The 27,726-nt window shown below is 42.2% G+C and overlaps 1 protein-coding gene across 6 annotated transcripts in view; it reads left to right on the top strand.

The window, feature by feature from the left end:
• LOC144763258 (zinc finger protein 773-like) overlaps positions 1–24,902 on the top strand; it is a 137,773-nt gene extending 112,871 nt beyond the window's left edge. For all 6 annotated transcript variants that reach the window (XM_078648701.1, XM_078648705.1, XM_078648703.1 and 3 more), the window contains one exon: positions 19,315–24,902. In XM_078648701.1, coding sequence (XP_078504827.1) covers positions 19,315–19,862 — 548 coding nt within the window. In that variant the 3' untranslated portion in view covers positions 19,863–24,902. The remainder of the gene's footprint in view (positions 1–19,314) is intronic.
• The last annotated feature ends 2,824 nt before the right edge of the window (positions 24,903–27,726 follow it).

Below are 27,726 nucleotides of genomic sequence, written 5' to 3'. Positions count from 1 at the left end.
CCGAGGCCAGAGAAACACTTGATACCAGGATCGACGCAGTGGGGTCTGAGGTCTCCCTCTTGCGGCAGGATCTTAGAAAAGCTGGGGACCGCATTACCGAATCTGAGACGCGTGTTTTGACGGTCGAAGATACAGTATCTACCTTACAGAAGATAGTTGATAAGCTAACAATGGTGTCGCAGGAGCTGGCGTCCAGGGTGGAGGATGCCGAAGGCCGCTCCAGACGTAATGATCTACACTTCGTTGGCTTCCTGGAGGGCTGCAAGGGCTCTTCCGTAATCATTTCATCACTCAATGGTTAACAGATCTCTTGCCCGCCGAGAAACTGTCCACCTGCTTTGTGGTGGAGAGAGCCCACCGGGCATAATGAAGAAACTAGTCCTGGGAGAAAACCCAAGGCCGGTAATGGCCAGGCTGCTGAACTATGCCGACCGGGACGCTATATTGCAATTTGACAGATCATAAAAAGACAAACTCTTATTTTATTTGCGGCCTATAATGATCTTTCCAGATTATACCCGATTAGTACAACAGCAGCGCCAATCCTTTGCAGCGGTGAAACGTAGACTACAAGACCTCAACATGCAATATGTGCTCTAATAAAGTAACATAAAATGCCGATTTTACGAAGGAGAAGAGTAGGCGACTTTTTATCCTCGTCAAGAAGTCAAAATATCTGGCTTATGTAAAAAATGTTGAGCTATCATCGAGAGAACAAAAGATTGTCTTGATAAAGATGGTTAATTAATTAATTCCATCGAAACACGTTGACGCACAGTATTTACACAATTCGGTGGTTGACTGGCTTCACAGATACTTTTAGAACAGTGTGTATCGGACTCCAGCCAACATTTTACTTTTAGAACAGTGTATCGGACTCCAGCCAACGTTTTGTTCTTCTTATGAATGTGTTACAGCTTCTAACAAATGTACCTGTCTGTTATTTCTCTCTCGGTGGGGTTTGATTTAGTCCTGTTAATAGATTCCTGATTGTCCCTCATCAAATACATCAGGGACTACTAGTGTATGAAATTGTTATCTTTGTTTTATTTTGTTAAATAATATTGATCAGATGTACTATACAACAATGATTTGGATTTTATGATGGAATATTTATAACTTTAAAGTGTATCTTTTTTTAAATAAATGTTGTATTGATTTCTACTTTGGACATTGTCTTTGGACTTATTGTTTGGGCTTTACTTCTTGCGTACTTTCTATATCTGTTGGTGACTAATATGATAATGAGATTGAGGAATGTGAAATTGTGTGTTTAGAAAACCAAGTAAAAACATAGTTTTTACTCGCCCAGCCACAGGACCATCCTACTCCAGACATTCATATTTTATGTAATTGCAATATTGGAAGTTTGGGTACTATTGGAGGAGGGGCTCTAGCCCTCGCCCCCCCCCCCTTCCCCATCGGGGTTCGTGGGTTCCCTTCACCGCGACAGATGCTCCTTTTTTATGGCAGTATCAGGGGGAGAGGGTATGGGGGTGCATAGGGTTCCATGTTGGATTGTTTACAGTTTTTATATATGTGCAGATGTTACAATCAGAGCCCATCATATCAGTCTTCAAGATCACAAAAATAGACGATAGCCGGCACATGTTTTGCCATTCGGGGAGTTGGCTGTGGTATCCTGGAATGTCAGGGGGTTGCTCAACAAAATTAAACAGGGCGCCATCCTTCGCCAAGCCAAGCGAAACAGGGCTGACATCCTTCTCCTACAGGAGACCCATCTCTTGGGCACCAAGGCCCCATGCCTAACCAGATTCGGATATCACATGATCTATCATGTAGGGTTTACCAGGGGGTCTTGTGGGACCACCATTTTAATACATCTCCCCTTCCCCTTTTCTCTACTAAGCACTAGCTAGGCCCGGGGGGACAATACATCATACTATCGGGCACACTGCATGGAGAGCACATAAACGTAGGCAGTGTATATGCCCTCCCCTCACAGGGAGATTTGTTTATAGATAGAATCATTCGACTATGGGGAGAACTTTCAGAGGGGTTAACACTCCTGGCTGGGGATTGGTACGATGTCATGTCGTCGCTGGATAGAAGGTGGGGATCAAGACGAGAACCCCAAAGAGGTAGATCCAAATTCCAACTCCTAGCTACCACATTGGGAAGTTCGGATGAAGGGCATGAGTACTATCCTGCCGAACTAATATACAGATATATGTCCGCTGTCCATGGCTCTCTGTCACAACTGGACTATATATTCACACCACATATCTACATCCACCAGTTCTCTCAAGTATCCCACCTGTCCAAAGGGCTTTCAGGTCATTATCTGGTCTCCTTTAAACTACACATTCATTCATTCTAAAAAAAAAAGCCCTTTAGATGGCGCATGTACCCATGGCACCTCCGAGCCCCCGATTATCAGGCGATGCTGGCTAGTGCAGTCTCCGATTATCTTGAGTTCAACGTGGCCTCTGCCTCATCTAAGTGTACCCTGTGGGAAGCCCTATAACCCACCATCTGCGGGGCAGATAGAAGTTATCGTACCCATGAAAAACGTAAACACTTGGAGCAATTGGTCAAATTCGAAGCCCACCAGAGGGTCCTGACAGCGCAGCTCTTCCTTGACCCTAGCCCACTCCTCCAACGAAGGTTGCTCCAGACACAACAACATATAAAGCAACATCTCATGGGTGAGGCAAAGGAAATCTGGCTGGCGTCACAGCATTAAATCTACCAGTGGGGGGACAAGTCACACAAAATGCTCCATGTACTATGCTATGTCAGGTAGGGGGGACCCTGGCAGACGTCCCAGTACTGCGTGGCACAGAGGGTGCCCTACACTCGTACCCTGGGGTGGTTGTGGGGGGGATCACTCACTACTTTTCTACATTTAATGCGCGCCACAAACAGATATTGGAGGCCTTGATAGCCGAATTCTTAAGAGATATTCCCCTACAAAGGCTCACAGATCAAGTGCAGGACCAACTTGACGCCCCAATACAACAGATGAGCTCAGTGCAGCACTGACTGCAATGCACCCAGGATGGGCCCCTGGCCCAAATGCATTCCCCATGGACTTCCTCGGACCACACATGAAGTCTTTGGGTCCGTACCTTCTGGAGGTACTACAGGAAGCGCTAGACCAACGCGTGCTGCCCCAGGAATGGCGACACGCAGAGATTTTCCTATTCCCGAAGTCTGGCCGCCCACCTGAAGAACCTTCTTCATACCGACCCATCTCCTTCATTAACTTTGAGCCCAAACCCCTCTGCAAAAACCTCGCTGATCGTCCGCGGACCTGTGTGCAGGATTTGGTTCATCCGGACTAGTCCGGCTTCATGCCACACCGTGTCACCCGCCCCAAAATTGGATGGGTCAATAATGCCATGGCCAAAGCTCCGGGTCTGGGGCACCCGGCGGCAATCTTATTAGCTGACATAGCCAAGGCGTTCAACTCCCTTAGCTGGCTGTACCTCTTTCGACGCCTGGAAGCTATTGCCTTCGGGCCCCATTTTCTAGCATATGTATGCAGACTTTTTACGAACCTGACAACTTCAGTCCAGATTGCGGGACACCTGTCGGCCCCATTCTCGATCTACCATGGTACAAGACAGGGTTGCCCTGTGTCTTCGCTCTTATTCGCCCTCGCCGTGGAACCCTTGGCAGCATGGGTGCACAGTGACCCGGTGCTCAGAGGCTTCGAATGGTCATGGTCACAATCTGATCGCATTGCGCTATATGCGGATGATGTGCTCTTCTTTATGACGGATTTGTGGTTCTCAGGACCTCAAATCCCACAGATCCTCCTAGTTTTCGGCCAGACCACCGGGCTCCATACCAACCCCACCAAATCAGTGCTATTCCCGGTATGCGGAGATCAGGGGCATGGTGCCTGGGTGATGCAATGGTCTCAGGGGGTGGCAGGCTTTAAATATCTGGGCATTTTTATGTCGCCCTGCCCAAAGACATCGTGGACACCTGCATCAACCCGTTTATCACCAGCCTCCGGGACGAGACGGCAATTTGGGCTATACTATACAGGCTACAGAACTTCCCCTATAATATACCACAAGCCTGGTTTGCGCAAATTAATGCTATACATAACACATTTCTGTGAATTGACGGGGTGGTCCGGGTGGCACTAAATACATGTGCACAGTCAGCGGGGCATCGCAGCAGCGGACGTGAACGCTTATTATGCAGCAGCCCACCTGCTCATTATAAGTGAATGGTTGTACAACTCCCCAACAGACCCAGCGCTTGCACTTGAGCACATGGCAATGAAGAATACCTCCCGCCTTCATCTCCTATATAGTACGCAGAATTTGAACTCCCTGCCTCCAGCCAGCCAAACAGTGGTCCGGCCCTGGAGGTACACGGTCCAACAGATGGGATGGCATGGTAGCCTCACACATGCGACCCTACTATGGTATGGTACACATCTTCGCTCTGTGATGGCCCTAATGGGGTTTTGTAAATGTGACCTAGTGGGTATATATACTCTGGGGGATGTGATGCAGGGTACCACTCTAAAGTCTTTTCAGCAATTGCAGAAAGAGTTTCAACTTCACAGGACGCAATTTTATAAATATCTCCAGTTGAGACATGCACTGGCTCACCTGATTCACTCAATTGAGACCTTGCCCGAGTTCCATCCCCTTGAAGGCCGTCTGTTAATGGGGGATCTAGGCACACACAAGATCCGCCAGGTTTACCAAACACTGACTACACACACCCGCACGACAATACATAAAGTAAAAAAGGCATGGTTAGATGACATACCGGATCTGACTGAGGCCCTGGTAAGCCCTCTGGGGCAACAGTGTTGTCACGCTACTGCCTCATACTATTCAAGTATTTACACTGTGTCTATTACACACGATCCCGGCTACGGAGGATGGGTGCCATTCAGTCCCCCCTTTGTTTGAGATGGGGAAGGGAAGAGGGGACCTTTATGCATACTGTTTGGACTGTACAGCATTACAGCCATTTTGGCGAAGGATCTCATCCTGCCTGGGTGGGGTGTTGTCATAGGATCTCCTGTTCGACCCAAAACTGTTCCTCCTCCATAGCCCTGAGGGGATAGGCAGGAATCGGTATAAGCAGCATTTACTATTTTTGGCTCTCACTCTTGCTAAGCGTGTTATCGCCCAGCTGTGGAAAGGGGTGTTCCCTCCGAAGATGGGTGGATGGAAAAAGGCATTAGACCCATGCATGGGCGTAGAGATCGCAGTGTTTCAGGCCCGAGGCTGTCCTCTGAAGCACTGGAAAATGTGGTCTCGCTGGGCTATATATCGAGGCATAGACCTACCTCCCCTTCCACCTCCGGATCCACAGCATGACTTACCTACACATATTAGGGTCACGGAGCAACTCGTACTACAACATGAAACCGTCTATTGTTAGATACACATGTGTATGTAGAAAAGTCCTTCCTGCCGAAAAGACCAAAGGACACAGCGGGGGTACCAGGTAACCATTTATTTATTGCAGATTTTGGGCATAATGCATTTCGGCGTTTGGTCGTGTCTTCTTCAGATGCCTTTCCTCACTCACGTCTGAGCATACCCTGGCAACTTATGGCGAACAAAGCTGTACAAAAGGGGGTGGTGATGGACGGAGCATCTGAACCAATCAAACACTCACACCCTGTCAACAGATCTGGGTTTAATCCATCACCGTTCTTTAGCCCACTCTGCCACCCCACTTTAGACATGGCCATATGTAAATCAGTCTGACCCTGTGCCTCATGGGAACAGTCCAGCCCGAACTGCCAAGCCATGCCTTCCCTGGACCGGAAAAAAGCTTCCTAGACCGGTTTCTGGCATTTCAGCCGTCTTCAGCCAGGCGTGAATCCAGTGGCAAAGTGAGCAAGGGACTCACGTCTGAGCATACCCTTCCAACTTATGGCGAACAAAGCGGTACAAAAGGGGGTGGTGATGGACGGAGCATCTGAATCAATCAAACACTCACAGCCAGTCAACAGATCTGGGTTAAATCCATCACCGTTCTTTAGCCCACTCTGCCACCCCAGTTCAGACATGGCCATAGCCGAGGTCAACGGTGATACGGGGGCCCTGCTATGGGTCCCCAATGTCTCTTTCTGTCTGCTTTTACACGGCGCCACTGCCATGTAATGGCTGGGGGAAAGGGACATTCTAGTTCCTACGGCAGTGCCTCCACAGACACCGCCTCCATTGTAGGGATTAGGATACGACCGCCGTCCCAACGGGCTCCTTGAGCCTGTCAGAGGCGGCGGTCTTTACCCCCACCCAAATTGTCCGACCCCTGTTATCTTAATCCGGTGGTCGGACCGATACACTGGATGTCAGAGGAACCGTCACAGAAGACCTGTCGGTGGCGGTCCATCCAACATTCTAATGAGGACCAACATTTGAGATTATAAGAAGTTAAGAATTATGATTACCTGAGACCAAATTTAACTCTGAATACAGCTCCAACATTGAACAACGAGGTTCTAATGGGATTGCTTTGGCAATTGAATTTCTAAAATGTATTAATCATATGGCGGAAGGCATTTAAAAAATCTGTTTGAAGCATAAGGTGCATAATGTCAAACCTGTTATAAGGGGTGAGATATATCCCAATTTCTCATCCTGCATGCTTGAATAAATCAGGGGATAAATTCTGAAATAGAGTTCCCTGTAAGGGAATCTTATCCAGGGCAAGTGCTGAAACTTGAGTTATGGTTTACTAGTGCATAATATTTACGCTTGGGTACTATTCTTCTGTGGGAATATCAAATTTTAACAGCTGCCCTATATAGTTTGAGATTTTATATAAAAAAGGAATGGTTTTCTAGTTGTGGTGCAATTGAGATGTACTGAGTAATTTTAATTATGCTTCAAATAACTAATATTAATTATGCTACAACTACATTGGAAATTGTGTCACATTTCTGAAGCTGTGGCTCAGATGTTGGAGTGAAGTAAAAGGTTAAAACTGCTGCACAACTGATGATTTTTCTGGCAGATTTGTACCACCATAAAAATAAAAAAAACTCCAAACAAATATAGCCTCGCACACCAAGCAGAATCAAGCTCAACCATACTTCAGTACTTTAATTGAGCATAATTTGTGGCGATTCTTTTTGAGTGTGAAAATTGGAGAATTACCTCAAAGTGGAGTATTGAAGACCTCAAGTAGGTTATCTTCAGAGGAAGGATTTTGTAGCTTGTGAAGTTCCATAAGGCAAGATGTGACTTGTTGTTTGTTCTAAATGTAAAAGGCTTGCAGTAGAGCATAAGAGCAATGTTTAGGAGGAATGCAATAGGAAATGTGAATGATGCTCTTAAATATGTATTAGCACCTCTTTAAGGTGCAGATGTTTAATGTTTATATACACATTTTTAAGAGTTAATACTTTTATAGTAATGATCGTACTGTAAGCATTATGATTTACAACAGCTTCTCTGTTTTTACTGTATGCCGATGTTGTAAATCTCTAGAACATCTCACTATCAAGCTAATAAAGAATTGAATTGACAGAAGTTGATGGCGCATCTTCTCATTGTCGAACCTCAGGGAGAATAGCAACAATAAAACAATAAATAACTTTGTGTTGGCACTATATTGTTCTTGTTGGCTGTACATCAATCCAAGCTACTCATAGTTGTTCTTAAGTCAACATAAAATTACTATAACATTAGAATCTCAAGAAAAGTTACCCAAGTTCTGACAGTGAAAACTGGTGTCTGTTGCGTCTTTTTTTTCTGTTAGCAAAAGGGGGCTCACCTTCTGAATTTAATTTGACTAGGTGAATACTCTAGAGCACTAGAGAAATATTGTTTCCATCAGATAGTAATAGTCCTAGACAATTAAGATATTGGCTACATTTACAAGCACAAGGCACCAGTTTATATACAAAGAACTAAGTAGAATTTCTGTCTCTTCCCCAAGATCTCTTAAGTCCCTATTGTCATTGACTACTCTTACCTATGATTAATGAGCAATATTGATGTCCTAATTTAGAGGCACCAGTCAGATAAAGCATTGTAAACAAAAAGGCCACATTGTTCTTAACTTTAAAGTTTGAAAATAAGCATTTCACGATATAAACGGAGTATATAATTGTGTGTGAGAAAAAGAAAATATACATCCTGATGATTTACGCAAATAAATATTTATGTTAATGCTTCGTCAATTGCTAATCTGTCCCATTGCATCCATTTTGTTCCGTATATACCATGAGTTGTTTACATGCGTGTTTCTCCTAAACTTTGGCCAAAGTAGGCAGGAGCAAGATTGCCCTATAATTGAACCAGATAAAACAGTCAAGATTCAGCTTTTTCAACAGGGGTATAACCATTTTGTGTTTTCACACCTTAGGGACACTGCTTTCTGAGATCGATGCATTCAGATGCTGAGTTAATATTTCTAGAGATTGTCGAGCAAGTTTGCCTAAAACTGAAGGCAGAAAAAGGTCTAAAGGTGATCCTGATTTGATGGCGTTAAGAAGCAAGGTAAAAGTCGGGAAGTCCAAGGGCAGAAAGGTTCCCAGAGTGCAGGGTGGAGCAGGTCCTTTGGTGATAACCTCTCTTATGCGATATTGTGAGCAGACAGGGGCAACACAGGTGTTGTCATCTGTGTTGTCGCAGATGTTATCACAGGTCACAAGTACAGCTCAGGTGTGATCTAACTCTGATTGTGATTGACAACAGTGAGGATCGGGAGTAGAGGAAAATTAAGCTTGAATGTTAGCAACTTTTTTTAGAAAATAGGTTTACTACTTCGTCACACTGAGGCGGCAAAAGAGAAAAAGTAGGAGAAATATTTATGGCATCTGCTAAAGTATATACTACATGTATGTTTGGGGGCAGTTTTATGCCATGGTTATTCTTTTTTCAAGTAGAAAGGAGCTCTAGTAGCACTGCAATTTTTGGGTAATCTTTTAGAGCCAGAGTATACTTTTATCATTTTCACAGTAGGATTTATGCCAGACTCTTTCTAAATGTTTTCAGATATTTTTGTTTTTGGACAAGGCATCTCTTAGACAAGATATCATCAGGGCCCTCAATGACCTTGACAGTTCATTTCACATATCTTTATTTGGTTACACAAGTAGCCATAACAGTACATACATAAAATAGTTAAAATGATTAAAACAGATTTGTAGTCTAGAGCATATCCATTCTAAATTAGTAAAATCAGTGCAATCTCCATATCTTAATACCTCTAAAACGGACCACTAAAAGGCAGTCATTGTTTGTCGGGCACTCACTGCAGTTTTCAAAAACATACTGACATGAAAGATACATTCCTCATTATTCAACTGGAGCAAGATATCATAAGCTACTCTAAAATCTGTAATAAAATGTCTCTCAGTTAATGGTAATAAAATGATTTTAGTGTACAGTAAATAAAAATCGCAGAACAATAAAAAAAAATTACATTGATTGATTTGACCTCCTGTTGCACGGACAGGGGCGGGAATCTAAGTTTGCTTGAAAGACTAATGGGACACTTGACCGTACCTTCCCTAAAACGATACAGCAGAGTGCGCTCCCACTGCCCCATCAGGCTTGTTAGGTACCCTTGACTTGGGGCACGCCCATCAGGGTTCATATTCAGATAAGCTACCACTCTTGATTTCCGAGCTCATTCTTCAGTCTCTCCGCATGTGTAAATTCAAACCAGGCAGTGTGCAACTATCTTTTATTGATAGTGAGAGGGCCATCCGGGTTCTCAAACAGTTGTTGGTGACCTATCTTATGCACACGGGATTCTACATACGCTAGCCACTGACTATTTCTGCCTTTGTCACAAGAAATACTGTCTATTACAATGTCTCTTATGAGATCTACCTCTGTATTCTTTCAAATTGTTAACCATAAGAGCAGTGTGCGAGCACTAATGTAGTCTCAACATAGGGAACATTTAATTCACTGTGACTTACAAAGTTTGAGCTCGAAATTGTCGCCCCCAAACTTTTCCTACAAAATCTATGTTCTTGCAATTGGATTTGGAGGCATTTATCAATACCCCAGACATTGTGTCTTAAAGATATTCAAGAAGGGGACTAAGGATCCCCCTTCCTGGGGTGAAGTAGGGTAAGTAGTGAGCCGTAGGCTAAGTTGTGAGCCAGTGGCTCTGGAAAGTTTGCTCCTACTATGTGCTATGTAGGCTTGCAAAGTGCCACTATCAGAAAAAATCAGGGCAAGGTAAGAAAAAGTGCTTGTGCATTGAAAAGATGCATCACCCACTTTTAGGGTTGCCAGTTTGTACTTTTTTGGGCCACAAGACATTTTAAAAGATTGTTTTAAATTTGTGCGCAGATCTAATAGTGCGGTATAATTTACAAAGCTGCTAACTAGCTGCTGAAGCTCATTAGGAGTGTGGGCCATCAACACGGCATATACTAATGCTGGTAAAAGAGAGCCTTTAATTTTAGGGACACCCAAAGTGGTAGTGAGTAAAAATGATGGGTGGAGGTTATTTATATACAAAATAAATAAGAGTGGGCTAAAACGCATCCTTGTCTCACACCTCTTTGACTTTTCATTAGGCCAAGCTGATTCTCCTTTGCAACAGGTTGAATCAACATTGGCAGGCCAAGTTCAGGGTAATGCGGATCAAACAGCGCACTTAAATAAACTTGAAAGAGATCAGGCCACGTAACAAGACAAACTCGACAATCTCGATAAAAGTGCCAGGAGAATTAAAATAAGGGTCAGGTTCATTGTATCAACAATACCCCAAGCAGAATTAGAGGCCCATGTGAAGGCCGTCTTTGCGCTCATACTTCAACAGACTGACGATACCCTGATCCTTCTAGATCAGACCCACAGAGTGTACTCCACCTACCGGCAGCTAAAGAACCTACCTCTAGATACTCTCATCAGGGTCCACTATTTCATTATGAAAGAAAAGATCCTTCAAGCAGCGTCACAGCAGGAACCTATAATGTTCCGAGGGTGCACCATTTCACTCTTCCAAGATGTTTCAGCCCAAACCTTCACCAGACGGAAGGAATTCTGCAAAATAACCCAGTGCTTGCAAAAGTAAAACATCATGTACCGCTGGGGGTTCGCCATCTGACTACTCTTAACTTGCAAAGGTAAACGAATCACGGTACACAACTTACAGGAAGCCTGTAAGGTGTTGGGCATGTTATCCCCCAAACAAGGAACAACTCAGGAGCTAGAAAATCTCAAGATTTTAGACCAGGGAGAGGACTGGCATTTCCAGTCAACCTGCTCCTCACGAAAGGAAGCCTGCAAGCAATGACGTCAAGGCGTTATGGAACGCCTGCCATCCTCATCAGAAGAAGACACACTACCATGAGGCACTCCTGTCAAATTGGTTGCCAGCACCACGGACTCATTCAACACTTTTTGCTTTATTCTGTTACTATCCTGTACAGACTAATTACAGGGGGGAATGGGGTCACACATAAAACTTAGGAATCTGCCCCTACTTTCCATGATGACACCCAAAGATTTCCACAATTCGATATCTTTACATAATGTGTTGAACTTTCAGACGCTGACCCCGGGTAAGGTCTTGAAGTTTACTATGTTTACCATGGTTACCCCATTTTCCTATGTCCCAGTTGATGCACACGACTGACACCATGAGAGGTAACACGATCCCTATACACCACACGGTCCACATTCTAGGTACAAGCAAGTTTACAAATGTAGAAAGCCATGGCACTCTTACCATTGGTGTCCCTCAATGTATAGTGCTTGAATGTCCCAATCAAACGTCAAGCTTATTGAATTGGGTCAGGCAGAAAGAGGTGGATGTGGTGTAAAACAGACACCAAACATCTCTGCTTATACTAGTACCCGGCACAATTCCGCTCCTCATATACACGAAAGTCTCGTGAAGTAGCAGTCCTCTTCCATAGAGACCTATCTTTCCAAATAGATAGCATATATACTGATCGCAAAGGTCACCAAGATGGTATAGGTGAAACGCTTGGCGGCACTCTGACAAACATTATGACCATAGCGAAAAGAAAGAACATTTTTACATTGTACTCATCCCTAGGATCTCCCACTTTGCAGTATGCAACATTTTTCTGGGCAGTGACCTCAATGCTGCCCTAAACCCTGGGCTGGACTGCTCCCACCCCAGACGAGGCGAACCCCTACCACCACCTGCCCTGACACAAGGGATAATGGACTTGGCTTTGGTGGATGCCTGGCAGCACCATTACCCCCGGGAACGAGATTACATATCCTACTCCATCGTCCACAAAACGTGTTTGCGCCTGGATTCCTTCCTAATCTCGCAATCTTTGCTACCCAGACTAATAGCCAGTAGAAAATACGTCAAATCGGTGTCAGATCAGTCCCCGGTGTGGCTAATGGTAGGCCCTGTCAACCCACAAAGACCATTCCAAAAACCGTGGGTCATGTATGAGGTGGCATTAAGAGACACAAACATGAGAAACCATATTAAAGACATTATCGAAAATTATTTAGACTAAAACGATAATGACAAAGTGTTTCCCTCAACCCATTGGGACACGGCTAATATAGTCTTCCGTGGGGAACTCATTTCACGCACAGCAACTTTCAAACGCCTGGTCAAACATTGCAAAAGGGCTAGAAGCCCAAATATCTCCAGCCGAAATACAGCATAATAAGGGGGGGAGGTCTGACCAGAACCATAAGGGACCTCCGCAGCCTTAGAGGGGAACTAGAACAAATGCTGATAAAAGGGGCAGCCAAGAAATTGCTGTATATATATTTATTTATTTATTTATTTAGTGAGCTTGGTATAGCCCCCAACTCAGTCCCAAAGGAGTATCTTGGCGCTGTGGAACAGGCAAGGGCAAGTGCATTCAGAACAACCATGTTTTCAGCACCTTTATGAAGGCTAAAGTGAATCGGGCAACGAGGCACACAGGCTCCTGGCTCACAAGCTACGAATTGTCACAACGCAAGCCATATGAAGGCAATAATGAATGAGGCAGGAAAGTTGCAGCGGGAAACAGCAGAGATTCTCACGTATTCAAACAATACTACTCCAGTTTATTTATTGCTCAAGATCTAGATGAGCAACTCCAGGATGAGTATCTCTGAGGCTTTACTTCCCTGAACAGGGAGCAGGACATGCATCTCTTAGAGGAGGACATCTCGCACGCTGAGGTCCGATTGGTGATCAATAGCCTGCCACTATGGACCGCCCCCGGGCTCCGATGGATTTTCTGCCACCTTCTACAAGACATACACTTCCCTTCTAGTAGAACCCCTCATGCGGGTCTTCAACTAATTCTTAACATCCTAAGTAGTGACGGACACCATGCTTTGATCTCACCTTATTCTTCTCCTAAAACCTGAGAAAAAAAAACTGAAGCTCTGCTTATCCTATAGGCCAATTGCACTATTGAATAGCGATGTTAAGGTATTTGCATCGATACTGGTAGTCCAGCTCCAATATATCTGGCACAGCCTTATCACTCCCCAGCAATCAGGCTTTATCAAAAATAGCCGAATAACAATACAAGACTGTTGGTAATGCTCATCGAAGTGGCAGAATGCCAGCGCCCGCCAATGGTCCTTCTTTACTTAGATGCCAAGAAAGCCTTCGACAGGGTGGATTGGCCATATCTGTCGAGGGTGCTGGACAAATCTCACTTGGGTCCTAAGATGAAAACCTACATCTGGGCGAACTACTAGAAGCCAACTGCTAAACTTAAAATTAACAGAGACTTCACATCAGACATTCCACTAAATAGAGGTACGAGACAGGGATGCCACTTGTCCCCCCTAATCTTTGCATTGTCCATGGCACCTTTAGTGGCCAAGATCCCTAGTAATTCCAAAATCCATGGCATGAAAGTGGAGGGCGAGGAGCACAAATTAGCTCTCTCCGAAGACAATATCTTATGCTTTGTGACCAACCCAGAAACTACAATACCAGCATTGCTAGTGGAATTACTATTGATCACGGGCCCCGCAAGGAGCTTCCCTGAGCCCCACCCTCTTTAACGCCTATGTATCTTCCTTGGCCAAAATCAGAAAGAAATGGGGCTTTAATATTTGTTCCTATGAGGACGACACACAACTGTTGATAGCCTTCGAAGACAAGCATGAGGACACGAGAAATAATCTGATTAACTGCCTTTCAGAAATGGCGACTTGGATGTTAGATAATTGCCTGAAACGGAATGCTGAGAAATCCGAGATTTTGCTTTTCGGTGGAGCTCATGTAATTTGGGATGCAACCTGGTGGCCCCAGTCACTATGATCTGCCCCAGAGCCCAAACAGGTTGTAAAGAACCTGGGGATACTCATACTTCAAACTTGAAAACTCATCTATTCCCCAGGTTGTAATTGTCAACAGTTTGCAGCCCATCGCCTAAGTTCCCTTTTGTAGATGCCCTCAGTATCACACCACTCTCATTTAAGGTTGTAGCTTTCTAGCGCCATGATATCCTTTGTGGATGAATATTGCACTTAATAAATATAAATAAATAAACTGGACCACTTTGCACAAGTATCAGGCTCCAAAAAGAACTACTAGAAATCCCAGGGACTAGTGGTAGGAGACCCGCGTAGCAATTTACGGGAACCTGTTCAGTGAGGTGGATTGACATAGGCTGAGTCAGCCATAAAGTACCTGGGTCTGTATTACAGATAGGGCGCAGTTTCCATGTTTGTGTCACAGCGCACCTTAAAGCAGGTGCGCCGGGTGTACACATGGAAAGTGCACCCTGTCAGGAAGAATGCGCTGCACTCGGGGCAGCCCCAAACTCGTGCTGCCTTCTGGGCAGCGCGTTCACGAAAAATATGGAGCAGCTATTTAAAAGGTGCTCCTTGTTTCCTTGTGAAGGTGGCAACCCACATGCACTTTTAAAAGGGATTAGCGACCCCCTTGCAGGCGGGTGTAGTGAGTGACTGCACCGCTTGCAAGGGGATGTCTGGGAGGTCCATGGGACCCCCTTTCATCCCTTTTAAGGGCTGCATTTAGAAGGTGCACTGAAATTGCGCCACCTTTTTGTGGTGCACTTTGTTAGCCTTCTAAAGGCATGTTTGACTCTGCGCCCACGTCGGTAATACAGCACGGGCACAGAGGCAAAGTGATTCCCTCATTTGCATGGGGCCACAGACCCATGCAAATGAGGGAAGGCCCTCTAAGGATAAGGCTGGTGCTGTAATGTGTGCCAACACTAACTGTATTACAAAAGGGGTCACACAAGCATCTGCTTCCCCTTCTGTAACACAAAAGAGCCATGCGGGTACATAAAGTAGGCGCAAACGCCCTTGCGGCCCCAGGACGCTTTTGTAATACAGCCCCCAGTGGTCAATTTACCAACCTAATGGAGAGTAATATATGTAAGCTACACCCCCCCCCCCCCCCCAACACTGATCATGGCCCTATTCAAGGATCTGTATAGGTAGGGCAAACTAGAAATATCCTGGCTTGGCTAACTAAATAGTCTCAAAATGAATTTCATACCTTGTCTTCTATACATCTTACAGAATCTCCTCCTGAAAGTCGCAAAAGCGAACACAATTCCTAATCTGTAGGGAAAAGTTCAATTTTGTGTGGAAGGGTAAATTCTGCTCTACTGATGAATGAGGACTGGGCTTCCCAGACAAAACACCGTACATGTTAGCAGCTCAACTATGCCCCTCCCTAGACTGGAACAATGACCCTGAGAGTAAACCATGGGTACAGGTGGAACAGGCCTTATCTAATGTCCTACTTCAAGAGCTCTTATGACTAGCGACCACGACCCTACATTAGGTGGGGTACAGCATTGCAATAGGAGGAATCACTGATCAAATCCCTGTAAAGTAACAACATCAGACGCAAGGGCATATCATGGCTCTTACAATACATTTTAAATCTAACTCCCCCTAAAAAACTTGCATATGTGACACAATGGAAGAGGGAATTGGATATGGACAACCCAGAGGAGACTTGGGATGGCAGAGGGGCACAACATCCTCACTATTGAATGCTTACAAAATACTGACACAATGGTACCTTACTCCTGTGTAGCTCCTTACTCCTTACTCCTGTGTAACTACATAATATGTTAGGTAGCTCAGAACTGTGCTGGAAGGGCTGTGGCAATAGGGGAACTTCCTTACACACATGGTGAACAAGCCCACGGACTGGGTTTTCATGGACAAAGTCCTCCTTACGATCTGATCTGTAACAAATGTCTCCTTGCCCTATGAGCCACTATTCAGCCTCCTGGGGGAACCTGGGGAACACAGACCCTATTCCACAGTAACGCAACTGGAGAAATGGTTCTATAGCCTCCTCTTGGCTGCACGCTTGAGCTTGGCCTAGCTGTGGAAGCAACAACAGACACCCTCACAAAATATGTGGTGGGGGAAGATATGGTCTATGCAATGGACACATTTACAGCTTTAATTCGACATAGGATTGCAACATTGGAAAGAACATGGTGCCCATTTGCTACTTACTTAAAATGAATAGAAAGAACCGATGGAAACACATGAAAATGCCCAAGACACTGCAAGTCTTGGTCATCCGTGAAGATTTCCTCCTCGGAAGCCGAAAGCCAGTCACCACCAGCTGCACTCACGGACTGAACACTCTCAAGGCGAATGGTAACCCAAAATATGACGAAGTAGAGACAAACCTTACACGCTTGCGCTCACGATGAACAATGCTATATCCGCGCCTGTTTCGAGCTCTTCATTATTGCCCTGTCCAGTTGTATGTTCAATAGTGTATATTGTTTGGGCACCCTAGGATATCACTCAAAACTGTATAGTGCTCCCAATAAACTGGCGGGCTTGCAATCCCAGATATTGAGGGATACTATTGGGCTGCGCAGCTCATCAATGAATAGGTCTTTGCTCCCCAAGATAACCCAACATTCAGGCTTGAGCTTGCCATTTTAAAAAGAGAACATAGGTACATTACCTTTATGGAGGGAGGGGAACCCAAAGATTGCCGCCGGCAACACAGGTTGCATTGATGGCGTGGGATAGGGACACAAACATGCTGGTATGGGCACATAGGATCATCAGGGAAACACCCTTCTGGAAAGGGATATGGCTACGGAAATTAGCAAAGCTGCGGGGATTCAGAGGTATGGGATACCATCGGAATCTCTAAATTCGAAGATATACTTGGGAAAGGTGATTTCATGCCCTTGCCATCTTCCCAAAGGGAAATACCATCTGTACCCGACTCAATTCTTGAAATACCCACAACTGTGCTACGCTTGGCGAGTCGAACGGTTGGAAAGGACCTAGATTCTGGAATATGCCCCTCTCTATGGATGTATATCAATGGAAGAACTGAGCAGGTTTGCAATGTCTGAGACATACAGAACCATCAACAACAATATGGCAGATACACTGGGTCAACCTCGAGAACGCTTGGAGCGTGACATGGGGGAATTTGAAGACATTGATTGGTAGGCGCCGTTGCTGCATCCACGGGAGTTTGGCATCAAGTTGCGCCTACGTTTGATACAAAGTAAAATATGACATTGAGGGTATTACAACCGCCTTAGACTACTGTCATTGGGGAGGGGGCCCACCCCGAATGGCTTGTGATGTGTTGAGGCTGTAGGATCATTTATGCACACGCTCTGGGAATGCTCCCATATATAAATCTATTGGAGAGTATAATCCAGGAGCTCTCTGACATTCTAGAGGTCCCATTTCCGCTTCAAACAAGGTACATACTACTGGGGATCCCAAATGACACTGATATTCCACGCTCTAAGCTCCTCTATAGCACTCTTGGTTTAGTGGTAGCCAAAAGAGATGTGGCGAAGCACTGGGGAGTGCCAGAAACACCTACAATACACAAATGGAGACGGGGATGGAAATATACATGGCGGCAGAAAAGGTGACCTACTGCAGCAGTGGATGCCCCCAAATATTTACCAAGATATGGGCATGGTAGAGAGCACATTATTGGCAGGGGCCAGCAGAAGTTATTTTTGGGGTACCCCCTGGCTCGACAGCTTGTACATTCCCAAGCCAGCTGAGAGATGTTTGACATGCTTCACAATTACCACTTAATATTCACCATTTGTCAAGGTGTGCAATATCTGACATTGCTCAATCATATTGTGTCACTGTGTACTTCTTCTAGGTATCCGTGGACTTTGGCTCATGATGCGCGTGACTGTATTACTTTTGTTTGTTTATATTTTAAAGCAAAGATAAAAACATGTTTTTAAAAATAATGTATATCGTAAGGGACTGCGATAACAAAGTGTATCCTTATCCCCAACAAAATTCAAAATAAAGTTGTTAAAAAAATATATATACATGAAACTGCCACAGCATAAGCCATATATACAAATGCACAGAGTATAGTATGCTATTTGTTTCCAATACTGAGGGAGAGGCTGGCATCATGAACTACTCAAGGCTTCGTCTTTTATGAGTCCCTCCCCACACTTGCAGGAAGTGACCCAACTAAGGGCCACCCAGGTCACCACTGACTACCTCTCAGCCTTCCATGCTAAATGAGTCAGAGAAACAGTGGAGAATATACAGCAATAATCATTTATTATGTACGCTCAAAGTGGGGCTCTGTCTGCACAGTCTTCGGGAGAGTACTACCGAGGGGAAATGAGCAACAGGTAAGCATAAAGGCATGTTATATGCCTTGCACAATTGATTAATAACACGCCCACAGTTGAATTTTCCCAACAGATGTGGGCAAACAGCAAAAAGAAAAGACAAAAAACAAACAGAAAACAAAAGTTTCTACTCTAGTATCTTGCATAGCTCATAGCACTTTTAAGACCGTTTCACCCTGGGTTGCGATCAAACTGCCAGACAGATGGGAGAGGGCTTTTACCGAGAGAAAGCTATGCACTCGCACAAACAGTTCTTTGTTACAGAAACAAAACTTAGCAAGGAGCATTTCTCCGAATCGAGCAAGATTAGTTTCGAATTGTACATAAAATGGCGCCTGAAGAAGAAAATGGCGTACCAAATACTAACTTATACATGGCATTAAAGAATATCAACGAATATAATCTAACACACTCAATAATGGTAATAAATAGCATCTTACACTCTGCACATCTGCATACCTACTATATACATTATGCTTTGTTAATATATTATAATGTTGCTTCTGCCTCTTAACTGAGTCTATTTCAGTTTCTACTGGGAATATTCACTTGTTTGTCCAGTGTTGTAGAGTTTCAACCTCTTTTAATACTGCTTCCTATTTTTAAAATGTTATTTATTTGTTGCTCTTGAAAAAGTGACAAAAATGTTTTATACTTGCATTAAGTGTACTGAGGAATAATAAGAGAAGTGGTGGTGTAAAATATGTGAAGGCTTGTTTCAAAATATCAAAAGATCTAAGACAGGCCATCTATTTTTTCTCCATAAGGCAATGATCTGATGGTCGAGAATGTGAGCACAGAAGACTCTATGAATTGTGTTGAAACAAGGGCACCAGGCAAAGCTTTGTTGGAAAAAGGGAAATTTATGATGTTCGAGATTTCGCAAAAAGGAACATACTCAAGCAGCCCACTATTTTCAGAAATGAGCGAGAATCATAGAGAAAAGATCAACACTCAAGGTGAAAGCGGTTACAGTAAAGCATTAAAGTTTAAAAGAAATCCGGAATCTCACAAAAGTAACAGGAAGATCAATCTTATAAAGTACCAGAAGACAAGAACAGGTCCTCGGTCTTATCAGTGTACTGAATGTGGTAAAGCTTTCACTTGTAAGACCCACCTAGTTCGGCATCAAACAAAACATACAGGGGAAAAACCTTACCAATGTGATGAATGTGAAAAGAGCTTTACTCAGAAGGGAAGTCTTACTATTCATCAAAGAATACATTCAGGAGAAATGCCTTATCCATGTTTGGAATGTGGAACGAGCTTCAGAGAGAAAAAACATCTTATGGGACACATTAAAAAATTCCACTAGTTATGATATGCTCAATCCAGAAGTTCTGCAAAACTAACACATCAAAGTTAAATTCACCTGCAGTTTTGCTGTAAGTATTAATATACATTGCCTGACCCTGCCGAGGCACAAGAATTAGGTTCATGAGATTATTATGCACATGCAGAAAATGTAACCCTAAATGGCAGCATGATCCATGAGAGGCGGCAAATATGATGAAGCTTTCAATTTGAAGAGACATTTTTATACTCCATTGAAGACTCCGAGCACCTTTCTTGCTTCTACAGAACTAACAATAACATTCAAACACTTTGCATAAAAGTAGAAATACTGGAACTGTACATGAGTAAAGTATGTGGATAGAATTCTGGCATGATTTAAGAAGAACTTTGAATATAAATGTGTAGGTAAAATTCAAAGAACGTTATCTGAAACTTACGATAAGCCCTTAACAGTATTGAGTGTTTTTCGGGGTTTTACAACAGGTGAGTCAGTTCATGGATTTGTAGAGGGCTGTAGGGTTATTGCAATCCTCAGAGTGTGCACATTTGAAGTAAATTGCAACCTGTAAAAGGCCTGAATATCTATTCTGGGTGTAAAATCACAAATATACCACAGAACATTACAAAAGTTGACGCTGAAAGTAGGAAATCTAATAGAAAATACTATTCAACTGAGTACAGGATCAGGGTAAAATATGACCTGGAGTCATATACACATAAATCCATATTTATTTTAAAACTACTTTAATCCCTGCCAAAACTGGTCTAAAATGTCCAAGAATTTGACAAATGTTTATTTTTCCTCTTATCAGACCGTACAAATTGCCCAAAAACACGCTACCTGAAATACATACTGTTCATGGGGATAAACTCATAATAGACATACTCACATTTTTTTACCCATCAAGTATGCTCATAAATGAAATGGCAATGATCAAGGGTCCTGTGGAATTAACAACTTGCTAATGCAGAATGAAACATTTGCTCAGTGCTTCCAGTAATACCATGATCTCAGCAGAACCAACACCAATATTACAGAAAGCAAAACACATCTTATAAAATTGTACATTAGGACAAAGTATTACTCAACTCAGCCACATTGATGAGCGGATACATCTATAATTAGTTCTACCTTAAGAGTTTATTAGCACTGCTAACATACTGATGTGCGAAGTACAGCACCAGAGCCAACTAGATGGCATACCAGGGCTATCTCATTAGCACAACCCTTTCACCACACCAGGATGCACATTAGACCCTTTCTGAACCAGTTAGCCATCACATATGCACAACATTGCATCTGTGCTAAATATTTGGCTTTAATGCAATGCTACACGATTAGCTAACAGTGTCTTTTAAACTATCAAACTAGGCAAAGCAAAAACACTTACTCCAGTGAGATTGAATAAATGGAAAATTATTTCAGTACAAGCTTCCATACATATAGTATAGTAAATAAATTAATTACCTTATGTCACACATTCTAGTTTTCTCATTACCCAATACGTCTTTTTTTAAACAATGAACTGTACAAATTAATCTTCTGTAACAGTAGGAAAGTGGATTGTTATTTGGGGTGGACAAATGTCCACCTCAAAAGATATGGCCACCACCTGCTAGATGATACACCTATCAAATAAAATAAACCTGTGCTCAACGCCTGGTAACGTGAAACAAAGCAGTCAGGCGAATATCAAAGGCAATGTGTAATGTTTTTAAGGAATGGATACGCAGTAGAAAAGGTCACACAAAACTCAATAAAATTCCACAACCAATTTTAAAATAAAGAGAAACCTTTTATGAGTAAAATATGTCTAAAATGTCCTAAAAGGCTTGGACAGGGAAATGGAAATAGTAATTTTTAAAGATTTAAGCCAAAAATCCCAAAGCGCCAATGATAGTCTATGTACACAGTAGACCGAGACCTAGGCACAATTTGAGGCTGATTGCTGTGGAGCCCTGGTGGCTTACACCAAATGGCTTGGTCTCTGTGAACTCCTGGTTGAATGCCTGCAGCCGGGTCATCCCACTAAGGCTCTGGAGCTTTTGAGGTTTTTACTTGAAAAGGGGTCTAAGACCAAAAATAGAAAGGGTTTTTTTTATTTTTCCACAGATGCTGGAGAGCTTTTATGGGGAACAACTCTGAAAGGGACTTTGTTGTTTTTCCACAGATGCTGGAGCTTTTATGGGGAACGACTCTGAAATTCAATCCGATGCAGTGGAACTGCGGCTTATGTATTTTTCACAGTAGGTGCCCTTGACGTTGAAGCACACGTTTTCAAAAGTTTCCAAAGTTTTCCTTGATGTCCATGGACCACAGGAATACACTTCTACACCACCTATGACATGCGGGGACACCTAGAAACTCTCAGAGTGCCAGGCAGAGACCACATAAAAATGCCAGTCCAAGTTCCGTTTGTGACTAGTCTGCTGGGAATTGGAGGGAAAAGGCTCTTTCAGTTTTTATGTCTTTGTAGCCACACAGGAGGCCAGACAACTGTCCCTTGGAATCTACTTCTTGGTCCTGGGTACAAGGGGAAGCAAAATCATTCTTTCAGAGATCCTCAAAGGTCACAGCCAGCAGGTCTAGTCCTCTTCTGTAGGTCCAGAAAATGTTCTGTGGAGGCTGGTGAGGGTCCAGCTTTTCATGGTTCACCAGTCTGTGGTTGAGGGAAACTCATGGGCACTCCTTAATCAATAGGATAAACGTTCCCGGGGATTGTACTACCCACTTTTTCAGTAGTTCCGGTTTACTTTACAGAAACCTGTCCTGCAGTCCCCTTCACTTCACTTTCGAAATCCAAGATGAGGAAATCCATAATCCCCTTGTGCAGAGCGTGTGTGCCCATTCAGAAATGTGGCCAGGGTAATGAGCAGTTCCTTGCTCTGTGGCCACTCAAAAGGAAACTGGTGAAGTTGGCATGTCTGTGCAGCAGGGTTTAAGCTGTTGTTGTCAGGCTACACAGAATACGCCTTATACCACATTTTCACTGCTACTGAAGATACTGTAGCAGGACGAACTGGTCTAACTGGAGAGCAAATGTAGATCCCACCCAGCCCACCAGAGGTACCGAGCTTTGTAGCAGATTCTCAAAGAACAATGTAATTCAGGTTACCAGATCAACAGTAGTAAAGGACGAAAACAGTCTAAAAAAGAACCTGTATCTTGTGTGGGTAGTCATTGAGAAGTGTGGCTCAATGGTTAGAGCGGCAGACCCTGATGCAGAGGTCTAGCCCGGGACCAGGGTTCAATTCCCCGCCTCGGCGGGTCTTGGGCTCAAAATTCCACGGACCTGATAATTCGCGCCTCGGTGCCTATTCCAATCATGAAGTCCCACTCTGCAACTCTGGGCAATAGCTTGCTTAATCTCCACAACGGCCCCCACAACGCTTAGGATGCCTGGCCTCCACCTTGGGGGTGCCCAGGAGTGGACACCTCACAGGGAAAGCCAGGATGGGTTCCACAGCGGTATTCGTACAAGCGCCTTGAGACCCTTGCGGGTGAGTAGCGCGCTATACAAGTATCAATTTACATTTACATTTACATTGGTATCCTCCATGGAGTCTATCTACCCATCACAAAGTCCCAGTCTTTGAAAACACTTGAACATATCACACACACATCAGGCCATCGGGTTGGCGGGAAGATCCAAATTATGAGGCATATGTTGAATTTTACAGTACAGAGGATGATAGACCTTCTTCTCTCCAGTGATACAGGTAAACAGGTTTGCATCTCAGAGGCTAGAATAGACTGCAATCAACTGTCATTCACCTGATAGCCGGGATCGAGGGGAGCAGTTGCCATCCTCGGCTATGAGTGGGAGCACACTTTGTGTATGCCCCTTGAGCAGAGCCAGACTCTGCAATCTATGTCTCAAACACATGGTGTGCCTCCAGAGGCCTAGTGGATTGTCAAGTACACTAGAAATAAGAGGACATGCCAAAACATTTTGAACAGGGGCAAAGCATTTTCCATGCCTTGAGAGGAACTTGGTCCATACAGCACATCTTTTAATATTAAGGGATTCTGTTACAGTGTCAATTGTGTTCTGTAATGTGTTAGATAATAATACCACTGTTTTTTCTGTGTTGTCAAACCTTGTTGCATTTGTTTCTTTTACTTGACGTACAGGGTCTTCTGCTAAATGCATTTTGTTGCATATTTTATTTGCCATACAACTAGTGGAGACTGGTGGTAGGTTCTCGTCCTTCGTGCTACTCAACTAGTTCCGAAAACAGAGGCTCATTACACTATGAACAACTAGAATGAAATGCAGGTCCATCAGCTTACTAGGGCAAGCCTGTAACAGACAGTAAAGTACATAAGGACATGATGTAAAAAACAGGGGGAAAGTAACAGAAAGGTTACTAATTAACCCATTGATAATTCAAAGTGTTGATAAAATTACTGGAATCATCTCTTGCATATTCATTGATGTATCAAGGGTTGAAGCAGATACACGCTTATTCTGCCAGTAATGTGCACTATTTTAGGCAATGATTAGCAGTTGAGAGTGTTTAAGTATGTGGGTGGTTTATGGCATAATGATCCATTCAATAAAAAAATAGTGGGGATTCGAAACAGCCTGATAGCTTAGAGAGATTTGTGAGAAACAGTTGCACTGAGGGTATGATCTAGTGGTGTCAGAAAAACAAAACACACATTTATGAGTATTTGTTTAAGTGTTCAAACATCATCTTGTTACATTGACATTATTGTGAAATATATTTTAAATCATAAGATGTTGTTAATCAGATAAGTTGACTTATAATACATAATGAGCAAACCTTGCTTATCATCTAAACAAATCTCTGTAATTTATTAGAATACACTAAAGAGATATTGGGGATTTAATCTTCCCACTCCTAATATATTCCTTGCAGAGAAGACTAGTGCACTTTAGAGCTCTCTGTCTTGATATAAAAAGTGCTTCCTCTATTTCTATTTGTCTGACCGGCGCAAGATGCTAGTGTGACCTTAATTAGGTGTGCTCACATGATGTGTTGTTAGATGGGTGTACCACTTTTTGGCTTTGTTACCTTTAATAAAAAATATTTTGAAACAACAAAGTGAGTGTGTTTCATTAAACATAAGGAACATCTAGTACATTTATCAAAAAAACTCTTATTCACATCAAAGATTTGTTTTAACCAATGAATGTAAACACTTTTTTAGAGAGTTCTGTTTTTTTCTAATTTTGTCTTCATGTCTTTCTGAACTTGTTGAACCTCTAATGTGTTTACTGGCAGCTCTTTCTTCTATGCCCCACCTTCTACCGCAAATTCCTAAACTCATTTTCCCTTCTTCCCTATGTTCCTCCTTGCAAAAAGTAACAAAGGAAAAAAAACTGTAAAAAAGAAAAGCTCCTACATTTTTATCAATTCTTGAAAAACAATCTCTTAAAATTCAATAATGATGTTCAGCTGCACAGTCACCACAGAACCATCTAGCTGCATGATTCAGTAAATGAATATTATTTTCTAGCACTATCTTGGTGGTGGCCAGTGATACCAAAGCCTAGCGAGAAAAAACACTGACAAAAGTTTCTAAGGAAACTTTGAAGTCCTTAGTGAATATATTGCAATGGATAAGAATGACAAGTAAATTGCATGAGCTCTTGAATATTGAGAAACACTGCATTTTCTTTCAGGTCATAGTTAAGTTCACAATGTTGCAAGATATGTTGTCATCCTCACTTAAACATACACATATGAGAGTCATTTTACTCTTGCTTAGGAAGAGGATTTTAGTTTTAAAAAAATGTTGCTCGTAATGAGCCCAATATTACTCCTCAACAATTTTCTAGAGCCAACTGTTTTGTTGATTTGTTACAAAAGTGTAATCACCTACTAACCCTGACAACGTCTCTATTAAGTTAAGATCCTTGGATTTAAGTCTATATTTAGTTCCATGTACTGAAGTGTTATAAATAGTGCCATTCACTTAAACAATCATGATAATTTTTAGGAATTGAAAATATTTTGAAGACTGATTATCATAAGCTCTAAGAACAGATATTTGTTGAGAACTAAATATGAGATCATATAGGAAAGGTTGTATGTAGCTGACTTCAATATATATCAGGGCTATATGAGTTTACACGACAATTGGAGAACCAAAGTATCAGTCTCAAACTTCTTACAAAATAATAAACAAAAGCAGAAAAAACAAGCAAACAGAAAAAAGAAACAAGATTTCCAAGTAGGAGTGTCTGTCTGAGAATAAGTATCATACTGCATTTCAGAAAGTTAATATATTCTTTTAGCAAAGCTTCAATCTAGCTGTTTACAGACTTACGATATACCACAATACGTTTCCAAGAAAATACGGCACATTATCAAGCGGTTATTTTTTTTTTAAATTTTTGTTGATTGTTACTGCACTTATAGTGGTCTACCTACATTGTGGTCAAAACAAAGGACGAAGAAACAGCTCCTTAAGAGGCTGGCGAAATTGAGCACATTAGTCAGTGTCTCACCACTTGCCTGAAGCCATTAATAAGTGTGAGTAACAAATGTGGACCGTGTATGAATTCCATGGACAACAAACCTTCAGTCCCTGCATATTGTATTCTTCATCATCTTATCATATGTCCACCTATTCTCAGTCCTGTGCACTATTTCCCCTTCAATGTACACCCGTGCTGTACAGTGACTTCTCCAACTCGTATTTTTGAATTTGCTTTACTTCTTTTATTTAGAATGTTGATATTTTCTCCTTCTCTTAGGCGTGTTACAAACATCAATGAAACTACAACAAACTTTTAACATGACTTTCTTGCTGCTTTTTATCACTCAATATTAATTACAATAGTGGGATTGTTTATTATCTTTCATCTTGTGAAGGTTTGTAAATGTCAGTGTTACAAAATGGTGTATCAGTAAGTCTGCATCCACCAATCCTAGATTTCCTTATAAAACAAACAGAATTGAATTTAGTAAAGTTGTCATCAGAAAACAATTTTTGAAAAAAATGAAATAAAAAGAATTGTGATGAATGAGATACCTAGTGTAATTCCTGGAGAGTTGTGAGAGCATCAAGAAACACCTCTAGGAATCTCTTACAGTGGAACCTTTTTAAATAGTATTGTAGTGCCAATAAAAAGAGTGCTTGTTTAAACCAACATGTGAGTGCTCATTTTTCTGGATCAGTGACATAATATCATGGAAAAGAATATCGATTCACTGAAAATATTGTTTGAAAAAAAATCACCAACCTATACTTAATTACCAAAAACACATATATCGATGACCAAAACATTGCAGTTAAAAATATCTACTTCTACCAATAATCAAAAACATAAATATTGGGAACAAAAATGTCATTACCTTTAAATAACTATATAAAATGTAAACATAACTAAATAACTCTATAAAAAGTAAAAAATACAGAAATACACAATATTTACTATACTGATTTTCTAACAAATTTAGCAAAATATATCAAAATACTATAATCACTGTATTTTACTTTAAATAACAAATTCAGTTCAACTCAGCATAAATTAATAAATCGTCTAACTACATTATTTAAATATAACCTTAAGATAAACTTCAAACATGTAGGATACAATTAAAATATGTTACAATAAATAAAGCAAATAACAAATAATAAATACCTAATACAATGAAAATAATGTAAATAGTCAACATTAATAAGAAAATTAAAATATACCCAGAAGAACACAAAAAACATAAATATATATTAAACATTAAAACAGAACCACTAATTAGTGTCCACCATAAAAGGTAATAACTAGTAAAAAAACAATCTACCTTAACAACAAAAGCACCCATAAATAAAACTAACCAATACAAATGCTTAAGTAATTAACAATGCAATATAAAAAGAACTGAAATGTTTACATTCAACACACCTA

The sequence above is a fragment of the Lissotriton helveticus genome, chromosome 6 (assembly GCF_964261635.1).
Source record: "Lissotriton helveticus chromosome 6, aLisHel1.1, whole genome shotgun sequence".
Taxonomy (NCBI): domain Eukaryota; kingdom Metazoa; phylum Chordata; class Amphibia; order Caudata; family Salamandridae; genus Lissotriton; species Lissotriton helveticus.
Note: the sequence above shows the minus strand (reverse complement) of the source record. Positions and strands in the feature narration are given on the sequence as shown.